The sequence below is a fragment of the Calypte anna genome, chromosome 7 (genome assembly GCF_003957555.1).
Source record: "Calypte anna isolate BGI_N300 chromosome 7, bCalAnn1_v1.p, whole genome shotgun sequence".
NCBI lineage: Eukaryota > Metazoa > Chordata > Aves > Apodiformes > Trochilidae > Calypte > Calypte anna.
In genome coordinates, this window is record NC_044253.1 from 19884763 (window position 1) to 19906022 (window position 21260).

General features: G+C 41.0%; 1 protein-coding gene across 2 annotated transcripts in view; it reads left to right on the forward strand.

Annotated features, from left to right (window-relative positions):
- The first annotated feature begins 10117 nt into the window (after window positions 1-10117).
- CERS6 (ceramide synthase 6) overlaps window positions 10118-21260 on the forward strand; it is a 111576-nt gene continuing 100433 nt past the window's right edge. For both annotated transcript variants that reach the window (XM_030454375.1, XM_030454374.1), the window contains exon 1: window positions 10118-10287. In XM_030454375.1, coding sequence (XP_030310235.1) covers window positions 10118-10287 — 170 coding nt within the window. The remainder of the gene's footprint in view (window positions 10288-21260) is intronic.

The window sequence follows — 21260 nt, forward strand, 5'->3', positions numbered from 1 at the left end:
AGTGTTATGGTTCTTAACCCTTGGAACTATTCTGTGTCCTGCAGAAGATTCAATAAAACACAGTTCCGTGTGATAGATTAACTTTACTAAAGGGGAAGCAGTAAAGTATTTCAGAGCTTTTATTTTAAAAGTCACTCAAATCTCTATGTTATGGACACAGACCACTTCTGATGTAGACAAAATGCTGGTATTTGTGAAGTGGCCTTTTCCTTCTTTTTATAATGTTACAGAGCCTGACTCATTATACCTTATGGTGTAAAACCTTACAGGATATGTGTCAAAGATTTAAACCCAGGCCATTTTTTAGACCATCTGCTTTCACAGTGACATAAAATTATTGTAGCAAAATAAATACATCAAATATGCTATTATGGCGCAAGGGAAATCATACATATATATTGCAACTAGCAGGGGATTACAGCTGTTCTACTGGACTTTACCTGCTGACCAATTTCAAATGGTATTTAAACAGCCCTTTAGCAGAAGGCACAACGTATGAGCCAAAATAACACAATGGGGAGTGTCTATGTTGCCTTACTGTAGAAATCTAAGCTAGAAACTACACAACTTTTTCACTAAAAAACGGTAGAACTGCTCCCTTCCCAAAGCTGTACTCTAGAAGACTTAAAAGATATAACACAGTGGGACCTATTGTGCTTTAAAGAGGCATTTATTTAAAGTCAGGCAAATTGAGGTGTTGGGGTGTATTTTGGAATGGAATGCGGCTGTGTGTGTCTGGCTCTGTTGAATCACGTCACATGTGAAGAGTTTTTTCTGTGTTTGAAATTAGGCATCTCCAGCACACTGCCTCCCTTCCCCCTTCCTGAAGAATCTTGTCATCATGTCTCTGGTGCAGGAAAATTTCACTCCGCAATTGAGGCAGCAAAGTATAACCCAACCCAGTTTTGTTCCCTGTTTGATAAGAGCTCCAGCTTCTTTTCTGCTCTGAATCACAGCCATGAGATTTCACAAGCAGCAGAAACTGACCTCTAAAGAAAATAGACTGAAAAACCTGAACTTGTGGTGGTGACACTAGAGAGCACCAGCCCCATCCAAGTTATTCAGGTTCAGCTGGAAGCATGTCAGAGCATTTCTCCATTCCATGTCTGCACCTGAGGGCAGAACAAAAATATGTTGTACGTCGTGATCAAATCCACTGGAAGGTGCAACAGGATAAAGAGAGATAATACTTCCCTTACTTTAAGCTGTATCCCTAGCTCCTCCCACTAGCATTTGGGGCCCCAGCCAGCTGGATCTTCATCCTCTGTTGATATCCTAAATGCATAGTTAGAAATGAGTGTGTTGTGGTTTGCATTATTACACTTGTTTGTTTCCATAATGAGTTCTTCTTTCTAGAAGCAGAATTTTCTTCCTGAGGTTTATTTACTTGGGGCTTTAGTAAATTAAAATCTTGTTTATCAATAAACAGTAGCAAATAATAACAGTGATGAGCATGTTAGTTAAAAGGCTATAAAAGGCTATGTTTACCATTTTTTTTTCCTGTGGAGTATCTGTTCCAAGAAAATGACATTGTTTTTACCAAAACTTTGGAAAAAAATCTTACGTGTTGCTTTTTTTTTTTTTTTTTTTTTTAAAAAAAAAGAAAAAAGAGCCTGCCAATGTTAATTGATATTATTCAGCTACTCTTATTTGCTTGGTTTGGAGTTCTCCTGTTTAATTTAGCTGCTTTGATACAGACCTCACACACCAGGGAAGCTCTTGAGCTTTTGCAGCTGTAATTATTCTGGTCTTTTATAAAGTAGGTTGGTGAAAGAAAAGTGGTTTTCAACATACAATTTATGTTTGTAAAGCTCCCAAATTATAGCCTAGCCCTGTTCACTGTGCAGAAGGACAGACTTTCTCAGCACTGTAACAGAGGCTGGAGTGCAAGGAGACAGCACTAGCACAAGTGTTTTGCAGTGGTGCCATCCATCCATGGAGTTTGAAGATGCCTGAATGTGGTTACCTCAACAGTACCTAATATTAACTGAGAAATGAATGAAATAGTGCATTTACTTTACATTGCTGAAAGGATGCCTCCTGGCAAAAATTATGTTTTCAGAAAGTTATTCATGAACACACTTGATTTGTTCAGGCCAGTTTTATAGAATTCTTTTGATGATCAGTTTAATCAGTTAAGATAGCCTTCACCTTATTTTTGTTTCTGATTTCTATGGACTTCAAATGTACACTAGTTAAACAGACAAAACTGCCCCTGATTTTGGAGAGGGACTATATGCAAATGATATAAAGCCACAAAGCCACTAATACCTAATGGTTTTTTCTTATCTGAACACTATATGCTTTTAGGAAATCAGGCTTTTAGTTTAAAAGCATAAGAAACCTTACAGCTTTGGAACATTCTTTAAAAAGAATATCTCAGCTCTATATATATATGTAGAGCATAATTAGTTATGCTAAAAATATGTTTCTAATAGCCACTTTTAATTTAGTTTGGTAGAATGCTTATGTAGTTAGATCATAGTATGAAGATTATAAGCTTAGCACTGTATGTCTTTGCAAGTACTTCTGGGGTTCACTAAGCTTATTTGCAGACCTCCATGCCATTCCATGGGGTGTCTGTCCATATGTCTCTGATGCACCCACTTTACAATCAGCTTTAATTCAAAGAGCAGGAGGAGCACTGTAAGGGGGAAGTACTCGTGGCAAAATTGCCAGCATCTGTTTCTTTCTTTTGCTGTGAAATGCAGTAGGGGGAAAAAAGAGACAAAATAAACACCAACCAATGTAACCAAGTCAACCTGTTCAAGACTAAGCATTAATTCAGAAATTCTTACAAATAAGAAATCTTTGTAACAACAGTCCAGGAATAATTGATTGATGGTTGATGTTGTCTGGATCTTTTTAAAAAATTGGTGTTTTGAGCATATAAAAAGCTAGCATTGCAAATATGTTTTTAACAAATCATAAGTGAAATTGCCAGAAAACAATTCTAGTAGTTAATTTGGAGCTCTGTGAAATGTAAAATCCTTGAAAATACTTAGAGAAATTTGACCTCTCTTTCTGGTAAATATCCCCCAACTGCATTATGGTATTTTCCCTTGGGCTTCTGGAAATAAATTATTAGTGTTTAGATGTCATGCAGCATCAGTGTGCATATACCAGTTTATTTGCTGTGAATTATTATGATCTGGTGGTACAGTGAGGTAGTAACTACTGCATGGAATTTTCAGGCATGTCCAACATTAATTATACTGATTACAGAAAATTCTGTGCAAATTGTCTCCCTTACTGCAAACAAAAGAACAGTGAAGTCAGCTCTGATGCTCTGCAAATCACATCTGTCATGTTCAGTGGATATAGGAATGGCTGAGGTTGGTTACCTCGGCCAGCATGGGACAAATTCACTTGGATTCCTCAACCTGTCTACTTCCAGATGAGGAGGCTCACTGGTCTACTACACAAACCAACCTGCACATTCTTCCTCTGTATTTATATTATATAAATTGTGCAGCCTTCCTTCTACATAAGGCAAGACAACAACAACAAACCCCCTCATCACCTCTGCTGGATGCTTGGACTGGTGTTTGTAAGTTTTTACACCTTTTAATTAAAAAGACTGTTGCTAAACAAGCCCCTATTTATCCCAAAAGGAGCTGTGGGTGAGAATGATAAATCCCTGGATAGATTTTTGCTGGTTTGTCCCTGTTGCTGTGACCAGACACAAAGCAGCTATCAGCTTGGGCTGACCAGCTGACTCAGCAGGGTTGAGGGCAGCTTTTGGTGACAAGAGAGAGACAAAAGCTCTGGAGAATACAATTGAGCTGCAGCCACTAATTTGAATAAGAGTGTAGACTACTATGAGAGGTAAAATGATGACACTAGCTAAAGATTAAATACAACTTTAATCAATGTATTTAACTGTTTTATATAACAATATAGTACCTATATACACCAGACAAATTATCTGGCAGACAAATTATGTTGGTTTTTTTTTGTTTTCCTGGGATGAATAAAAGGAATCCCTTTTTCATAATCGGTGTGAAGAAAATCCTCTTATTTTTCTATTGATTTTTTATCCAGCATGAACTTGAAAAAGAGGAAACATACACTGGGGCAGAAACAAAACTTTGAAAGCTTGTTGTTCTCAGTGTTTCCTCTTCACAAGTCCAGAGAAAACAAAGAATTAGAGTATTTTATTTCTAATTCAGAAAATGCTTAAAGCCATATCTAACTAATTTACTGTGGCAATGCCTGTAATAGCTATGCTTTGTAACAGAAGGAGGAGACAAGATAGTGTGTCAGCTTCCTTTTGCAGAATTATGACTACATTCACAGGATGCAGTAAGTTATATTTACTGTAGAGCATAAGCAGTGCTAGAGTTACCCCATCAGGAAGTGTGGCCCATTGAGTTATTGGTCCAGTTTTCTGGTACCTTTTCCACTTAACTGATTAAAGTGCAACAGTATGTGACCTATAATCTGGACAGCCTTGATACTGTCAGCGTAGCTAAGGGTAGCTTTAATGACTATCTAGAACTTTAGAGATATACCTGTATCATACAACTATGATGGGTCTGATTTAACTCAATCCTTTGATTTATATTTTATTTCCAATTCACTTAAAAATTGAAATAATCTTACTCGTGTAATACCATTACAAAATAAAAAAATGAATGCTTTGGTTTGAAAATTTCAGAATAAGGTATTTATTTGGGGAAATGAAAATGCTATTTTGATAAATGCAGCATGAATTCAGTATTTGTTTCAACAGTCAATCCAAAAGTATATTTTTGGTGAAAAGAAAGATTCTATCCAGCTCTTCCAGCTCAGCTCTGAAGTACAGAGAAATTCATAACAAGGATGTTTAAAAATACATAACTTTAAAATAAAAATCTATTGCCAGCAAGTTACCTGTCATCTAGCTCTGAGGAAACTGATAATTTACATCTACGTGGGGTCTTTAAACCAAGTAGCATTGCTTCAATCGAGTGTAAGCACAACCTGTTTACCAGATGACTAGCAGATTGTGGCAGTGATGTTAAAAATAGCTTTGAATAAAAAGCTGAGATGTCCAGGTGAATGTTCTTTTTGACAGACTATAATTACTTTGAAAGCTGTCTGAAAATGACCAGTAAGTGGCTTTGGTTCTGACAGTAATCCCTGGAGTTTTCAGGATGCTGGTTTGATAAGGCAGTCAGTAACTCCTGGGCTACCAGCACTGCAGCACAGCTGGCGGTCAGGAGATGGGAGGTGCTGGTGTAGCAGGAGCTCACACTGGACACTCAAATTCCCTGTAAAGAGTCTGACTGGTTAACATTGTAGTAGCTGACTTTTTATGTTGGATTAGCACTCTGATTGCATGGAGGATCAGGTATTGTCTGTCCCATCACAGATGACACAAAGCTGGCACGAGCTCCAGATTGCATGTTCTTAGTTGAATCGGGCATGACTGTTCTTTCAGTGCCCAGATTTCACTAAGCATGGAAACAAGGCCTGACTACCTAAAGTCTGCAGTTCCTCACAGCATCTCTGGGTGCTGATAAGACAAGATCTGTGTAGCTCCACACTGGCCAGTACCCTGAACAGTAAATTTTGACCTCTTGAAGGTTTGAAAAGTTCCTTTGCTAAGTAAATTATAATGCAACTGTAGCTCAAACCTGGCCACAAATAGGAACAAACTGGATGTTTCTAAAATGCCAGTTGAAGTGTAATGCAGTCTATCTAACTGGAGAGAAAACCAGCATTTTTTCCAGCCATCTACCTATGGTAAGAGTGTGCAAAGCTCATTAGAAGTTTTCTTTCAGTATAATTTAGTTAAAATTGGTGCAGAAGATTCTGACAACTCTTACCATAATTTCAAAACGGTCTAGTTCAGTTTTGCATAAGTTTGGGTTATTAAGCAATGCTGAAATCAAGCGAACTATGAGTGTATCATAATTAGGCTGTACTCTGTGGCACACTTTCCGTAAATCTCGAGCAGGAAGCCAAACCAAAGTGAACAGTGGAGACATACAGGTACTCAAGTGATCCCTGCTCCTCCTCCCCTTCTGACCAGCCCTTACAGAGCACTTCTGCTTCAGGTCTTCACTTTAATTGGAGCCCAGCACAAAGCACAAACCCTCCCAAGGCTTATAAACCCTTCTTTCAGCTAGAGCTACTTGTCCATTCATCTTTTCATGACAGCCAAACTAATTACCATTGCATGTCTTTCCAAAACTTATCTTGTCTGCCAAGACAAAAAAATTGGAAGGCTGTGAAGTGATAATAACTTGGGGACATGTACTGCACTGATGTATTTTAAGCACCATGAAGTACAGCTCTTCTAGTGATTTGAATTCAAGGTACATAGTTTGATAATTGGGTGAAATCAGACTGGTCTCTTCAGAATAATACAATCCCATGCAGGAGTCAGGACTGACTGACTGGCCCAGCACAGCTTTTGTAATGAGGACTGCTGCTCTGTTAGTGTGATTTTACTTCTTAGGAGAAATTATTAGACTAGCTGACTAAACTAGCAGCACAACAAACTGGAAGTCACCACAGCTGCTGGGTCCAGCAAGTAGAAGACATGTCAGAAGAATGCCAGCTCATCATCATGCCATACTCTGCCATCTCCCCAGTACTTATGGAGAGCACAGAGCTGTCATGCAACACCAGGCAGTTCTTGGCCCTTCTGCTAAGCCCATCGTTAGTGGTCTAATGGTATGGGCCTTTGCAAATGATTTTGCACAGCTCAGCCATAGCCAGTCAGTACCAACCTGGCTCAGATTTGTATAACAAAAAATGAGTCTCAGTGGATTGTTGTTGGCACCTGTACTGTCCAGTCCATTAATTGAACTGGCCTGGCCCAGAGTCTGACTACAGTTTGCTGTGTGTTAGCTTGGTTCTACTCCAAAATTTTCAGCAAATCAAATGAGGAAAAAAAATTTGGCTGCTTGCTTTCAATTCTTTAGTAGTGTTTTAAAATCAAGAGTTTTTGCTGCAGCTTTTCCTGTTTGGGTGGAGGGACTCCTCCAGGTTGCCACCAGTATGGCGCAGGCATGTTTTGCTAAAAACTATATACATTACCAAACTCCAATGAGTTTAAAGATGTAATAAGTGCTGCTGTTGATGGCAGATGGAAAAATAAACTATGGCAGGTATATAAAAACAGTGGGCCCACTGTCAACTAGTAAAGCTGCTTTCGAGACATCCCCCCAGTAGGAAATATGACTGTCAATATTCTTCAAGGAAGCCTCCAAGATTTTGTTATGAGCTTGTTACATAAGCCATATTTGCAGCATGAATGTAGGGCTCCAAAACATTAAATGGCATTTATGTGCTGAACATCTGAGTTTAAACAGAGTGCGGTTTTTCTATGCAATTTTTGCAGTACCTGTTGGAACACTGTTGCGATATGCAATATGGGATATGTGTCCCATTTACTTACAGCAACTTTACCTTAGAGTAATGTCTAAATACTTATTTTTATTTTTACTCTGCTTTGCGTGTGTGTGTGTGCTTTTATCTGTGTGGAAGCCTATGGCAGCACAAACCACTGCCTATTTTAAGCAATATTAATAGAAAACAAATTTATATTTTCCAAACACTTTCTGAGTTTTCATGTATTAAAACATATCTACACTGGAAGATGCCATACAGTTTATTCTGATCTGTGAAGAAGTAAGGACTAGCAGTCTCCTAATCTGATGTGAAGAGGCTACTGGAAATTCATGGCCATGGGCAGAAGTAAGGCTGGTGGGCAAAGGAAGTCTTCTGCTGTGTGAAAATGATCTCTGAGGTCCCTTCCAACCCGGCTAATTCTATGATTCTATGATTCTATGATTCAGTACACTTGTTCTAAGCAGCAAGGACTTCATTAGACTATGAACAATAATTCTATTCACAAAAATAAGGAGCCTTTTCTTGTGCACCTGAGTCCTAACCTGGCCTCTTGGTGCTAAACAAACAAACAAACAAGACATAAATAATGAAGTCCTTCATTCCTTCATTATAGTGGCCACTCTGCTGGTTCTTCGGAGTCTTGAACTAGTGATGTGCAGTCCGTGTATTTTCTATTTGGAGTAGAAATAGAAGTTCTGTAACTTTCAGGGGATTTGTGTATGGTCAGGCCAGGCTTTTGAGAAAACAGACACACTTTCAGCCTTTTTTTTTTTCCCCCAAGATCTAGCACTCTCTTGGGATAAGTTCCTTCAGAATATGAAACCAAATATGAAACCACAGTTGGTTTCTGTTGGGATCCCTTTTGTGATATAACAGTTTTAGGGGACAGCAGAACAAAGCCTGCTAATATCTCCCTCCAAAGCACAAAATTCAGGCATCCTCATTCCATAGTTCTGTCTTGGCTACATCTGCATAATTGCTGCTACAATTTTAATTCAATTAAAAGCTTTTAATTGGTCATCCTCCCAACTGTTTCAGGAATGTCATTCATTTTCAGATATGCTTAGAGATCTGTTGTCCTAACACAATTTGGGTCTGACACATAAGTCAGTTACACTAATTGTTCATCAGGAATTAACCTCCTATGCATCATCAGATGATTACTATTGTTCAAAACAGAAAAACCTGGTGGCAGGTTCACTCACATGGCTCCTCGGCCATCCTGCCAAAGCATTCCCTAGAATGTCCTAGATGGAAATTATCTCCATATACAGAAATGGCTTATTTTGTTTAAATTGATGTAGCATTTTTCACATGTTTAACTAGGTCATGTGTTTAACTAGGAATTTTCTTCAGCATAGAAATACCAGCACAGACATGAGGAGCTGTGCTATTGATTTTTCAGGAAGGGCAAGTAGAGTCAGTGAGGAGAAAAGAGCAAGCTGGCAGAAAACCTAAAGGCAGGATGATTAAACTCTAAAGTATGCCATTCCCAGAAAGTCAGTGTCTCTTCATATTCTTTAAGCCAGGTGGAGAGTGTGATGATAGCAGGGAGAAAACTGAAGCCATCTAAAATAAAGTGAGACAGGGTAGACAAAATAGTTATGCTACATGAGCAGTATAACTACTACTTTAAGTAATGTTGTCTGCACCTGGACCCATAACCCAGCAGCTATAGCTACACTAAAACCTGCTAGTCACCTTTGCTGTGAAGTCTAGTGAATACAATTACAATTTTTCTCTTGTAGCTTGTCTCTAAGAGGACTGGCCAGTGAGATAAGGAACTGAAAGCAAAAACCTACTTAAAGACAGAAAGGTTTTCTTTAGCTGGGAGCACAAATCTATGGTTCTAACCTCAGTTTTGTTACTGATTGAGCGGTGTGCACTCGGACACCTTTCCATGCCTCATTTAAAGCCACTTTGCTGTACATGCACACAGGGTACAGTCACTGAGTGCTTCAGAGGATCCTTTCACCTCGGCAGTCCCTCTTCCATTCCAGCGCCCCGGCAGAAGTGGGCAGAGCGCAGCGCTCCTGGCAGGGGTGACTCGTGTGGGGACCAGGCTGAGACAGACGATGCTGGTCCGTGTGGCTGTGCCGAAAAGGATTTTTTTTTTTTTTTTCGTTGCTGCCATCTGCCTGTTTAAATCTGGCGACAGCCCTTCCAGGCTCGCCGAGAGCCCTGCAGTACCGCACCACGGGTCAGCCTGGCTGAGCGGCGGAAGAGAGGCGGGGAGGGCCGCCGCGGCCCGGCGTGGTGACAAGGCGCGGAGCCGCTGGGCGGTCGGAACCGGAGCCGGCGGTGAAGCGGAGGGTGCGACCCAGCCGCGTGCCGCGTGCTGCTGCCGGCAGCCTCGCCTGCTGTGAGTGTCCTCAGGACCGGGTCCTCGCTCTCTCCGACCGCGTAATTTCTGGTTCAGGGTTTGATGGGCTTTTTTGGAAGGGTAAGGGGGGCAGGAGAGGGCTGCTTTTAACCGCCCGGCGGGACCACCCCCCGAGCCGCCTGAGGAGCGCTGCGGGGGGCGGGCGGGAGCCAATGGGGGCCGGTGCGGCCGGGTGACAGGCGGGGCGGCAGCTGCCCCCGCCGGGCGGCCGGGGCGGGGAGCCGGCGCAGCGCGCCGCGCCCCTCGGCAGCATCATACGCGGCTGCGGGGCTGGCACACGCCTCCAACCTCCTCTCTCCGCCGGCAGCCACTCTAACACGCCTCGCCGCGGCGAGGGAGGCCGGCAAGCGGAGCGAAGCGGTGGGCGCCTCGGCAGACAAAGCAAAGATGGCAGGGATCCTCGCCTGGTTCTGGAACGAGCGGTTCTGGCTGCCGCACAACGTCACCTGGGCGGACCTGCAGAGCACGGAGGAAGCCACCTTCCCGCAGGCAGAGGACCTCTACCTCGCCTTCCCCCTGGCCTTCTGCATCTTCATGATCCGACTTCTCTTCGAAAGGTAACGCCGAGCCGTCCGCGCTTCCCCGGGATCGGCGGGGCCGGGCGGGCCGCGTAGCTGGCGGCGGCCGCGGCCGCTTGCTGAGGAGCAGCCGAGGGACCTTGGCTGCCGGGCATCCTCCTCCCGCCGCCGCTTCTCTGTCGCCTTGCCGGACCTTTACGTTTTCTCTGCCCTCCCGTTCGGTCACGTAGCGGGCTCCATGCAGGAAGGTGGAGGGGTTCGGGAGGCAGCTGGCGCTCCTCTCCCGCTGCCCGCAGCACGGCGCGGCCCGGTGTGGGCGCTAGGAGGCGAGGTCTGCCCGGGAATGGGCGCAGCTCTCCCTCCACCTGCGGCGGCTGCGGCTCCCTGGACCGGCGCTGGTGCCGAGGTCAGAACGCTCCTCGGGCACCTGTGCGAGCGAGACCTCCCAGCCCGCGGGGTCCTGGCCGAACCCTCAGGGAAGCCCCACAGGCAGCGGGACCCTGGCCGGTAGGAACGGGCTGGGGTGGAAAACTGTCCCGTTAGGAGAGTTTGCCCCGCCGCAGGTCCGCTGTCCAGAAAGTGAACTGCGGCCAAAGCCGCGTTGCTGCGCTCCCTCTGCGCGGCTGCGGGGCGCGTTACAGCCCGGCTGCCAGCGCCAGGCGCTGCGCCGCTGAGGAGGCGGCGGCCGTGGCACCTGGGAGGCAGGTGGGGAGGGGACGTGCGGTGGTGGGTGCCGGCCTGAGGGCGAGGAGCTGCGGTGTGGCTGAGCAGAGTTCTGCCTGGCCCGGGTGTGCGGCAGCGGTCTGAGCAGTCCGTGCCGTACATCGGGATTGCTCCGGATGCTGTCAGGGTGTCGGATCTCAGTGAAGAAAGGCTCCGGACTCTGTTCATGACTGAACCGGAGTCGCCGTTCTTCGAGGTTGATGGATTAAAAAGACACTTTTGGCAAGCTTATAAATTCGTATACTTAAATGGTAGTCGTCGAACTAGCGATTGGTCAGCAATGATTATTTATCCTCTGTGTTTTCTTACATGTGTTTATCAGAGACCGCCTGTCACGGGAAGGCAGCTGAAGCAAAGTGTGTTGCTCGCTTGTGCAGCTTCTGTGCAGCATGACAAAGGTGGTGTTCCCTTCACCTACAGACAGAAAGAGAGTGATTCCCTATGCCAACACCTATGTATTTTCATTGCTGTCTTTTTAAGTAATGTCATTAGGGCAGTCAAAGAAGAGAAAAGACCAATAATTATCATGTTCTGCAAAAAGGCCATTTAGAGACTTTAAAAACTATAGAATATCTCATCTGGCAGGTAGCACTGTGCATCTCATAAACAATCCCTGTCTCTTATTATAATATGGCATGGGGGGTGTTGGTTTTTGAAAAACTTGTCTATTGTCATGACTTAGCTGAGAAGCCCCTCTTTGTTTTGAGAAATAAACTATGGCAGGCAGTTGCAAACTTCAGTGTTGCTTTACAGATTAACTGAAAAAGCAACACTTGTGGTCTGCCCAAAATTCTGAGGTTATCAAAAGTTTATTATCCTTAATTAAATACTGCAGTATTTTCCTCCATTCAATTTAAGTAATGTTTTACAGGACATTATATTTTTAAGTGTTAGTTATGCAGGTGAGAAAATCAATGTGGTTTATAATTCCCTTATGTTCACTAGGCTTATTTTGAAAGTTAAATCTGGTAATACATTCTGCTAGCCTGATAGTAGGTCAGAGCCCCCAAAGATGTTTTATTAACAATTACTAAGTACGTGAGTTTTTTCCTTTTTAATTTTGAATCAATCATAAAACTCCACTGTGAAGTGTGGGGTTAATCTACATAACATGGAACAGTTGTGATTTTTTTCATGCGAAGGATTTTATTAAAGCAGGCTGAGCAAAGTGAGTGGACCTGCTTTCACTGATTAAAGCTGGAGGATTGTCTTTGGCCTGAATGGGGGAAAAATCACGCCTTATTATTGTTCATTAGTAACACGTTTTTTCAGAACTCTCTGCTTTGCCTCATGCGCATCATTAATTAAAGGCTTGCAATTATTTCAATTGATAAAGCTATAGAAGATCTGAAAGAAAAAAAATTTGTTTAATTGATGATTTTTCATTCCTCAGTGGTTTAAAGCCTTTTTTTTTTGCCTTTCAAAACTCAAGTTGTGGATGATTGATACTGTACATGCTTCATCCTGGGACAAGCTCTTGCAGATGTGTAAGAGTTCCCTGGTTTTGCAATGGTGGCAGCTAGAGAAAAAAATAAAGGAGTTGTAATATGTTGTGGTTTTTTGTTTTTTTTTTTTAAAGCCAGATGTACTTTTGATTCATGGTTGTACTGCAATATTGTAACATCAGTATATTGTATGTTTTGTAAGATACCTAATGAAGGTGCTCTTGGAATTCTTTATACTGGTATGTAAGCAGCCACAAGGTGCTGAGAATCTGATTTTTAATTTTATATCTATTATTTTCAGACTCCTTCACAACAGCTGGCTTCTAGGCTGCTGAAGCAGTATGGTTTTACTTCCATTGCCATGAAGGGTAACGAGCTTCATGGATTTTTCACAGTAGTAAAAAATACGGTACAGGATGAGGTTCGGACTTCACATGTCATTGCTTACAAGTTCTTGATATGACTGGGGATAAAACTCGTCATGCCAAGGGTTAAAGTTGACTTAATTTATATATATTTATATTCTGTACACATGCATATTTCTGTGTACATATTTGGGTGTGCAACTGAAATGACAGAACTTGAAATTTGTTTTATTCATAATCACCTATCACTTCTGATTTTTTCTTTCTTTTGAATAGATTACTTTTTGTTCATTTTCTTGTCCTGCCATCCCTGACCAGCACTGATGAATGAAAGGAAAAAATAGATTAGAACATTAAGTGCATACTGACTTGCTTCAGCAATTGTATCTGATGATGATGATGAGTGTTCTTGAAATACTCTTTGTTCTGAGCTATAATCTAATAACTGTGAGATTTGGTGGATCTGCTGAGGCCACCATATTTATGGATGAGGTGCTAAAATACTATAACAGCCTTTTCTCTTTTCCCTTCCTTCCCATTTATCTCTTTCTTTAAACAAAAAGTACATGTTAGAAAACTGTTAGAACTACACACAAAGGCTGTGTTACCTAGTAATTTGGAAGATGGCAGATTCAGCAATGCAGTGGTAATGTGAGGCATACTTCTTCATAGTACACATCCATTTATTGTGGTTTACCATTTTTTAGGCATGTAAGCAATTAAGGATTCCATCTTTACTATACAATGGCTTCAGCTATAAGAAGATAACTGAATAATACAAGAAGATAAGTGCCCAATAATACCATTCTTCATCTCCCCAGATCATTTCCAGTTCTAGTATGGACAAGACAGGTAAAAGCTGGTCTAGTTGAGGCTGGTCTAACTAATTGCAGTTTTGATTAGCATAAAAGGATAAGTGAAAATCTGTTATTCTGAGCAAATACAATTTTGCATCTTTTATTTAGGGGATAAGAACTCTTCTCCTCTGTGCTAGACCTCACTGCTCAGCAGCAGCAACCTTTCTTATCCTCTCAGGCATGTGCTCTGTGAGGGGCATGTGGTTATATGAAAATGTTTACTCATTTATTTATGTGGTTGTTTGATGCAAAACAAGAGGGTAACACACCTCTGCTTTAGATAATCCTCTCAAGGAACAAGTTGGCTGAATCCTCAGAAAAAAGTGCTAACTAAAGAGATTTCTGATGTGGCCCAGCAATCTTGTGAGTCTAGTAGTTTTATATTAGTGCTTTCTTCACACTTGGCTCATCTAATCTAGTTTCTTGTGCCTCCTCTTTGCACTGTAGGTATAACTTTATTTCCCTCACCTTGTAAGCAGCAGTTTGTGCTCAAATGTAATGAGATAGCTCCGTAAGTCAGAAAACTAGCCTTATAGTGCCTTTATTGTTCTCTGGCCTCGACATGAGGGCAGTTCTTAAAGGTGAAGCTGATATTCCTCAGCTGATGAAATAGCTCATACGGTCAGGGATAGCATGATGACACATACATATATACTTATATAGATATATATGAACAGCCCACCAAGTGCATTGATTTAAACAAAGCCAGCCTCATAATTTTACTGTCAGTCAGATCAAGATACTCTAGACACTGAGCATATGGAAATTCACAGCTTTTGTATGACATTTTGCTTTTATAATGATAATTCAGCCTCAAAGGTAACCTCAGTTGTCTGTCATTTAGTGTGACACAGTAGAATTCCTAGTGGATCAGAGTGACATAATAAAGTGATTATGTGTATGCACATACATACATATATATATATATTTAAAAAAAAAAAAAGAATATTCTATATATTTTGCTAACTGTAAAAATTCATTCAGAGAATACGTTACAGTCTTGCAAGTGTTTCTAGTATGCAGTGTATATATATGGCTCTATTTTCGTAATCCCTAAAACAGCCAGTATTGGTGTTTTTTTAACAACAAAGAGGATAGACAGGAAACAGAATTGTGCAAACTTGTTGCAATTCCAGGAGCCCGAAACCTCATCTGGGGAGGTTGGGTGGGGCAATGGTCGTTTCTTCTATCAAAACTGGTTTGAAGGCTGTGAAATTTGTATATTCCTTGCTTAGTTTCCTGTGTGTTGTGTGAAATCTGATCATTCAGATATAATTAAGTTGTGTGTAAGTGGATATACACAATTTCTGACAATGAATGTGTCTTATTTTTTTATAATTTCTTTTTTTATTTTTAATAACCTGTAAAGCCTTTTTTTTCTTGATTACTATTTAATAAATGCTTAATTCACAGGCCATTGTGACAGGCCATTAAAATTGGTAGTTTCCTATGAAAAGACATGGGCGATACAAAGAAAAGAACTAAAAAACCTATTTCCTTTAAACTTTAAACCAATTTGATTTTGGCATAGTCTTAATAGTAGTGTAATAGTTAATAGAACATTAAAAATTAAGAGCTTTAAAATAACTTCATGTTGTTGATTGTACTATCAATTTCTCTGTGTTACTTTTCATTAGTTATTTATTTCCTGTCATTTGTATTTTCCTCTATGTAACCAGTTTTTGTTTCCAAGGGTTGCAGTGCTTGAGCTTCAGCCACTAACACCCAAGTGGATACCTTACAACAAAATGAGTTTTTACCTAGAGAGCCTTTGGCTGTCTTGGCACAGGTGGAGCTCTGTCTTACCAGCTCTGACCAGTGCAACAGACACTCACACACCTTCATTGTGTCTGTGCTACACATCACTGTTGCCTATTGTAGTTGTGTGCTCACATGTATGCTGAAGAGTGTTCCTTTAAAAGAAGGCAGAGTGGACAAAATGCATAGTATTTAAATGTCCTTTGTAAAGGACTCTTTATAGATGTACGTAACTGCCAATCTAAAAATTCGGATTTAAATGGGAAATATGTGTTGAGCTCCATTAAAACTGATTTCTGAAATATCCACGTGAGTGAAGTATGATGGCCAAACCACAGCTCAGTGGAGGGACAGGTCACTGTTGAGGACTGGGGGCCTATTACTGGGGCAGAGCTGTTGTTAGTGAGGTTTTCTCTGAGTGCAGGTTCCACTTACTGTTAGAAACTCCCATTCGGTTCCTGTCTAGATTCCTGTAACTGTGCAGTTAGATCCAAATTGCCTGTGGCTCTTTCGGTTGCTCCCATTTCTTCCTCTGCTTCTGATTAACAGGCATTTGCTAAGAATTTGTGCTCAGAAAAATAACTTCTGGTATGCTGCCTCTTTGTACTCCTCTGCAGATGGGATTCTTACTAGTCTGTACAGAGTATTTAGTAACTTAACATGTTGGGAAATCTGTTCCCTTAACTCCATCTCTGTTACCTGTCAACAGAGCACAGAGGGAAGGGATGCCTGAGCTGAGCAGTGCTTACTTGACCATATTCATTTTGGTTTTCCCAGCAGTTGTTAAATATCCCATGCCTACAGTAGTTTGAAAGTTAATTAGCATTTGAGGTTTCTGTGCCTGTCTCAAGGTGGTTTTGGAGTTTTGATAAGAAAGTTAAAATTACAACAGAAAAGTATGTAGCTTTCATAAGTGATGTAACCTTATATAATATTCAGTAGTATGCTAAAGTCTGTCCTTGGCACTGTATGGACAGTCAGATGCTTGTAATGTGTATCAACAGTTCCCTGGAAGTATTTATCTAACACCTTGATTGCTTTGTTGTTTCCCACAACAGTGACCTCCTTTACTCATTGGGCACTCACAGATGTTGGGAACGTAGCAGAGATGGGCATCCAAGTCAAAGGAAATGGGGGCACATGTGTGGGTCTCTGATAATTTGAAAGGAGAGGATTCACTAATGTCTTGCTTTAATGGGAGCAAAGTTTCTGACAAACAGATGGGCTGAGATCTGTCCTCTGTGAGGAAGTCTCTCACAGTACCAAGGATGGTACCTTTCTGGTTATTCTGAAGTAGTCAAATTGTGGCAGAAGTGGGAGAGCTGGACTATTTAGAATAGCCAGTTGTAATCTTAGAGATGGCTTTTGTAATGCCAGTGGAGCTGTAACACAGTTGCGACTTCTATACCAAAAAGCAGAGACTATAGGGGTTTGTTGGTTTTTTTGTCCCCATGGAGTTAATGCCTCTTATAATTGCAAATTTTGCCATTGGTGAACTTTCAGATTGCTGAGCAATTGTGAAGCCTCATGTAACTCTTACTGATGTAGCATAATCAAATTTTAACTCAAGGTAATTGTCTGTACAATTACCTACGAGCTGTAAAGAAGCATAGCATCCTATTAGCTGTGTTGTGCACATTATAATATGTAAGATACATCATGTATTTGTATGTCTGCTAGTAATCCAAGTTATCTTTTGCATGGAGACAAACAGAATGCTAAGGTTTTCCAGGCCACCTTTTATGAATGAAACATCTTTCAGGTTCACTACCTTAAACCTCATTTTAGTATTATAAATGATGTGCTTTCAAGTTGAGTGTGAAATGATGAAAAGCTGTCTTTGTGCTCACACTAGGTCACACTAAGATGTCTAAAGTGATGTATCTAAATCACTTGCATTTTTTCTCAGTGTGAATGCAGTAAAAGCTTCCTTTTAATAGTATCTTCTGTCTTGGTTTCTCTGATTAGGGGTGGGCAGTAATAATCTATAGTACTATATTAAAAAAATAAATCTACCTCACATAGATAAACTGGTGAAAAAAACAAGGTTACAGCCCAGATAGTGTTCATTGGCCCAAAATCTTGAATTCCTGAGGCTCTATAGGTATTTGTGCATGTATATGTCTATCCTTTGTAACAAGCTAGTTGCTCTAATTTTAACACTAAGGGGAGGATGAAAAAGTGGCTTCTTTATTTATGCCATTGGATGTCATATCTAGTAGTTACAGTATCTAGTAGATGATACCTTGTAGTTGCCTCTTCGCCATCTTTTGAGATAAACAATGTTTGAGTTCTGCAAGCAGGAGAAGAAGGCTTGATAGAAATGGTGCTGAAATCCTCACTTTGTGGAATCTCTTCACTCCCTTTTTGCTGTTGTTGCTGACTGAATTCCATTTTAAAAGATCTTGTGTAGATACCTGAACTTTCACTGGGAGTGTCATTACTGCTTCCCTGCGACCCTCCTACTGTCTGAGGGCGGAAGCAGAGGCCACTCTCTACCTTGCTACAATGTTTGGTATCCCATAGGCACACGGAACTTTACACGATGAAAGCTGCTTTTGGAGCAGTGCTGTCTGGGCAAATGGTGCCAAGCAGCAAAACTGTCTGAGCTTCTTTGCTGTGGCAGAGAATTGCTTATCTGGAGGCAAGAGTGGGCTGTACAATGCAGAATAAAGGGACCCTGATTAATCAAAAGCAGTTACTGATCAAAAAAGTGAGTAATGTGGAACAGAGATAAAAATGTCACATTGTCATATCCCTTGCTTTTGCTTGTGTCTGTTGTGACTGTGTGATGTATCTTGCTGAGAGAAGTGTGGTGGTCAACATCATTGGAGGCAAATTGCCTGGTGTGCTGTTGTGAAGGGGACAGTCCAAACAAGAATCTGATGCTTAAAGAAGTACAGAAATTAGGCTTGATAAGGCAACTTTTGAAACTTTGTAGGTGGGCAGCATAAACATGGAAAGCTAGTAACCTGCAGACATTGCAGCATGACAAAGCAGACCAAATTAAATCTATGTGAAATGAAAGTGAGCTTAGAAATGTTGTGTTAGTGGGTGAAGTAGCTCCTCTGATGTACTTCTCAACCAGGAGGAGACTTGCTCAGCTGCAGAGCTGAAGGGCTCCAGGCTTTCACCAGCTGACTGCTAGAGCTGTAGCTTTCCTGGTCACTGCTGTAGAGGGTGAGACCAGCGAATAACCAAGACCAGAATCTCCTTTGCAACTGGTGAGATCAGTTGCTTCTGTTAAAAAGAAAATTTTAGGTGTTGAGTGGATCATGAGTGGGAATGTGCCTGTGGACAAGCTGTTCTGGAGTTGTCATTAAATTTTCTTAAACTCTGTTGTTTACTACCTGTAGCTGTTTAAAGCATGTTGCTGGACGAGATGGTCAGGTTGAGTAGGGTATATTTATTCCTCTTGCAGGTTATCAAGTTGCAAAGAAGCTGTTGAGAAAAAGAAATGCAAGTGCTTAGACCTCAAGCAAGAGTGTGTTTGGTATATATCGGAGCAATAATTGGGTGGTAATTGGGTGGTTGATACTTATCTGTCAACTTTTCCCACACACCCAGTGTGAGAGAACAGAGAGAGCTGATATGATAAGAGAGTAGCTTGAAAATATGAACAGTTCCAAAGCCAAATGTTTTCCAGGATTACAACACTCATTGTACTAAATTAACTTTGCTGTGATTGCTTTGACATGATTATGACAAATTGACCTGCAAATGGCATCCTGGGAGCGCTGGTGGACAACAAGTTGAACGTGAGCCAGAAATGCACCAGCAGCATTAGGGAAAGCATCACCAGCAGGATGAAGGAAGGGATTATTCCTCTGTACTCAGCACTGGTGAGGCCATGTTTGGAATGATAAGTCCAGTTTTGGTCTCCCCTATACTAGACATGAACATATTGGAGTGAGTGCAATGAAGGGCTGCTAAATTGATTAAAGATTTGGAGCATCTGACATATGAGGAGAGGCTGAGACAGCTGGATGATTCATCTGAGAGGCTGCGATGATTCAGTCTGGAGAAAAGAAGGCTCAGGGGGATCATATTTGTATGTACTCTCTCCTGATAGGGGGAGTAAATAAGACAGAGACAGATTCTTCTTAGTAGTGTCCAGTGAAAGGACAAGAGGCAACTAGCAACTGATACACAAGAAATTCTGTTTAAACATGAGAACAAACCTTTTCCTGGGATGGTGAAACACAGGGACAGGTTGCCCAGAGAGACAGTGGAGTCTCCATCTGTGGAGATACTTAAAAACCAGCTGGACACAGTCCTGCTCTTGTTTACTTTGCTATGAATAGGGGGCTGGACTTGGTGATCTCCAGAGGTCTCTTCTAGCCTCAGTGATTCTGTGAAATCATAAACCTCATAGCATGCTTTCACAGTGTAGGGCTCCAGAGGAGCTCCTGGGGTCCTATCTCTCTATGAATTGTCTAAACTGTTTTGGAAACCTGAATAGGTGAGGGTTAGGTTGAAGTTAATTGTAAGCCTGAAGAAGAAAAATAGAGCATAGTACTAGCACTTGATTGAATGGACGTCAGGAGTTTCCATTTGCAGTAGAGCACATCCTTTGATTTTACTGTAGTCTGGCATATGAGCAGATGGGTTGTAAATCAAGAAATAGATGTGGCCATCCTCTAAATAAGACAGGCATTACCTTCTTGGGTACCCAAACTGAAATCTGAATTGCTGTGGTATGAACGCTTTCTGTTCCCTTCTAGGATCAACACTTCGAGTCTCCTACACCATTAAATTTGATTACAACAGGACACGTTGAGGATAATTTTAGTTTTGTTCCCCTTGGTTCTCCTTCACACTGCAATATTTTCAAGATAATTTTTTTTTGAAAAACAATTCACTCAAAGAGGTGCTTAGAAGGCAGGGAATGGTCATCACATGCCTTACTGGAAAAGCTTTAATTCTGTTTGTGTTCAAAATAACAAGAGTAAATCAGCCTTAGAATAAAAATTAAAGAAGTCAGTCTTTAGTTACACATTCACTAACTGTTTGTATAGATAACACATGTATAGTTGGCACAGTAATTTATACACTTCAGTGGCATTGTATCACTCTGAAGTAACAATTTTTTCCTATTTTTAAACAAATCATTGAATTAAAAATATCTTTTAAGAGCAGCTATAAAATACTGAATGGTCTAGAAAAATTAAATGTCAGTTTAAGATTAAATGTCAGTTGTTGCAGTGATAATGAAACAGTTTGATATTTGAGAGAAGAAATAAACCCTGTTTCCAAATTAGAGGAACGATTGTGTGTGCTGACCTGGAATTGTTGGTTTCTAGAGCATTTTCAGGAAATGTGAAAAATATTTGGGTTTCTTCCAGTTTGGAATTAAATGGAAATTTTGAAATGTAAAAATTTCATCAGGAAGAGATGTCTTTCTGTTAGCACTGTTAAATAGCTCTGGTTATAAGACATCGATGTAGAGATAAAAATGAGATCTCTATAGCATTGCCAGTCTCTAAAAGCAGATATTTTTTACCAGCTCTCTATTTAGACCTTATTCAGTTTGTACCTGTATGCACAGTGCACAGAAAGTTTTATTGTGATTTTGTTATATTTAATAAAGAAAAAAAAAAAGATTTCTGAACAGGTTAATTTTCTTAAAAATAGGCTGCTAGATGGTTTGCTAGAATCATGGCAAGAGCTCAAACCTCTATCCTGGCATTTACTTGCTGCTGTCAAGATGAAAAGTGCACTGGCAGAAACAGAAGAACACTGCTTCATCTTGCTTACTTTTCCACTGACAGCTGACTTCTTGGTTTGAAGAGAAAGTATCGCTTTGTGTCCATCACCACAGCATTACTTGTGTTTTGCCTGTTTCCTGATTAGAATAATTCAAA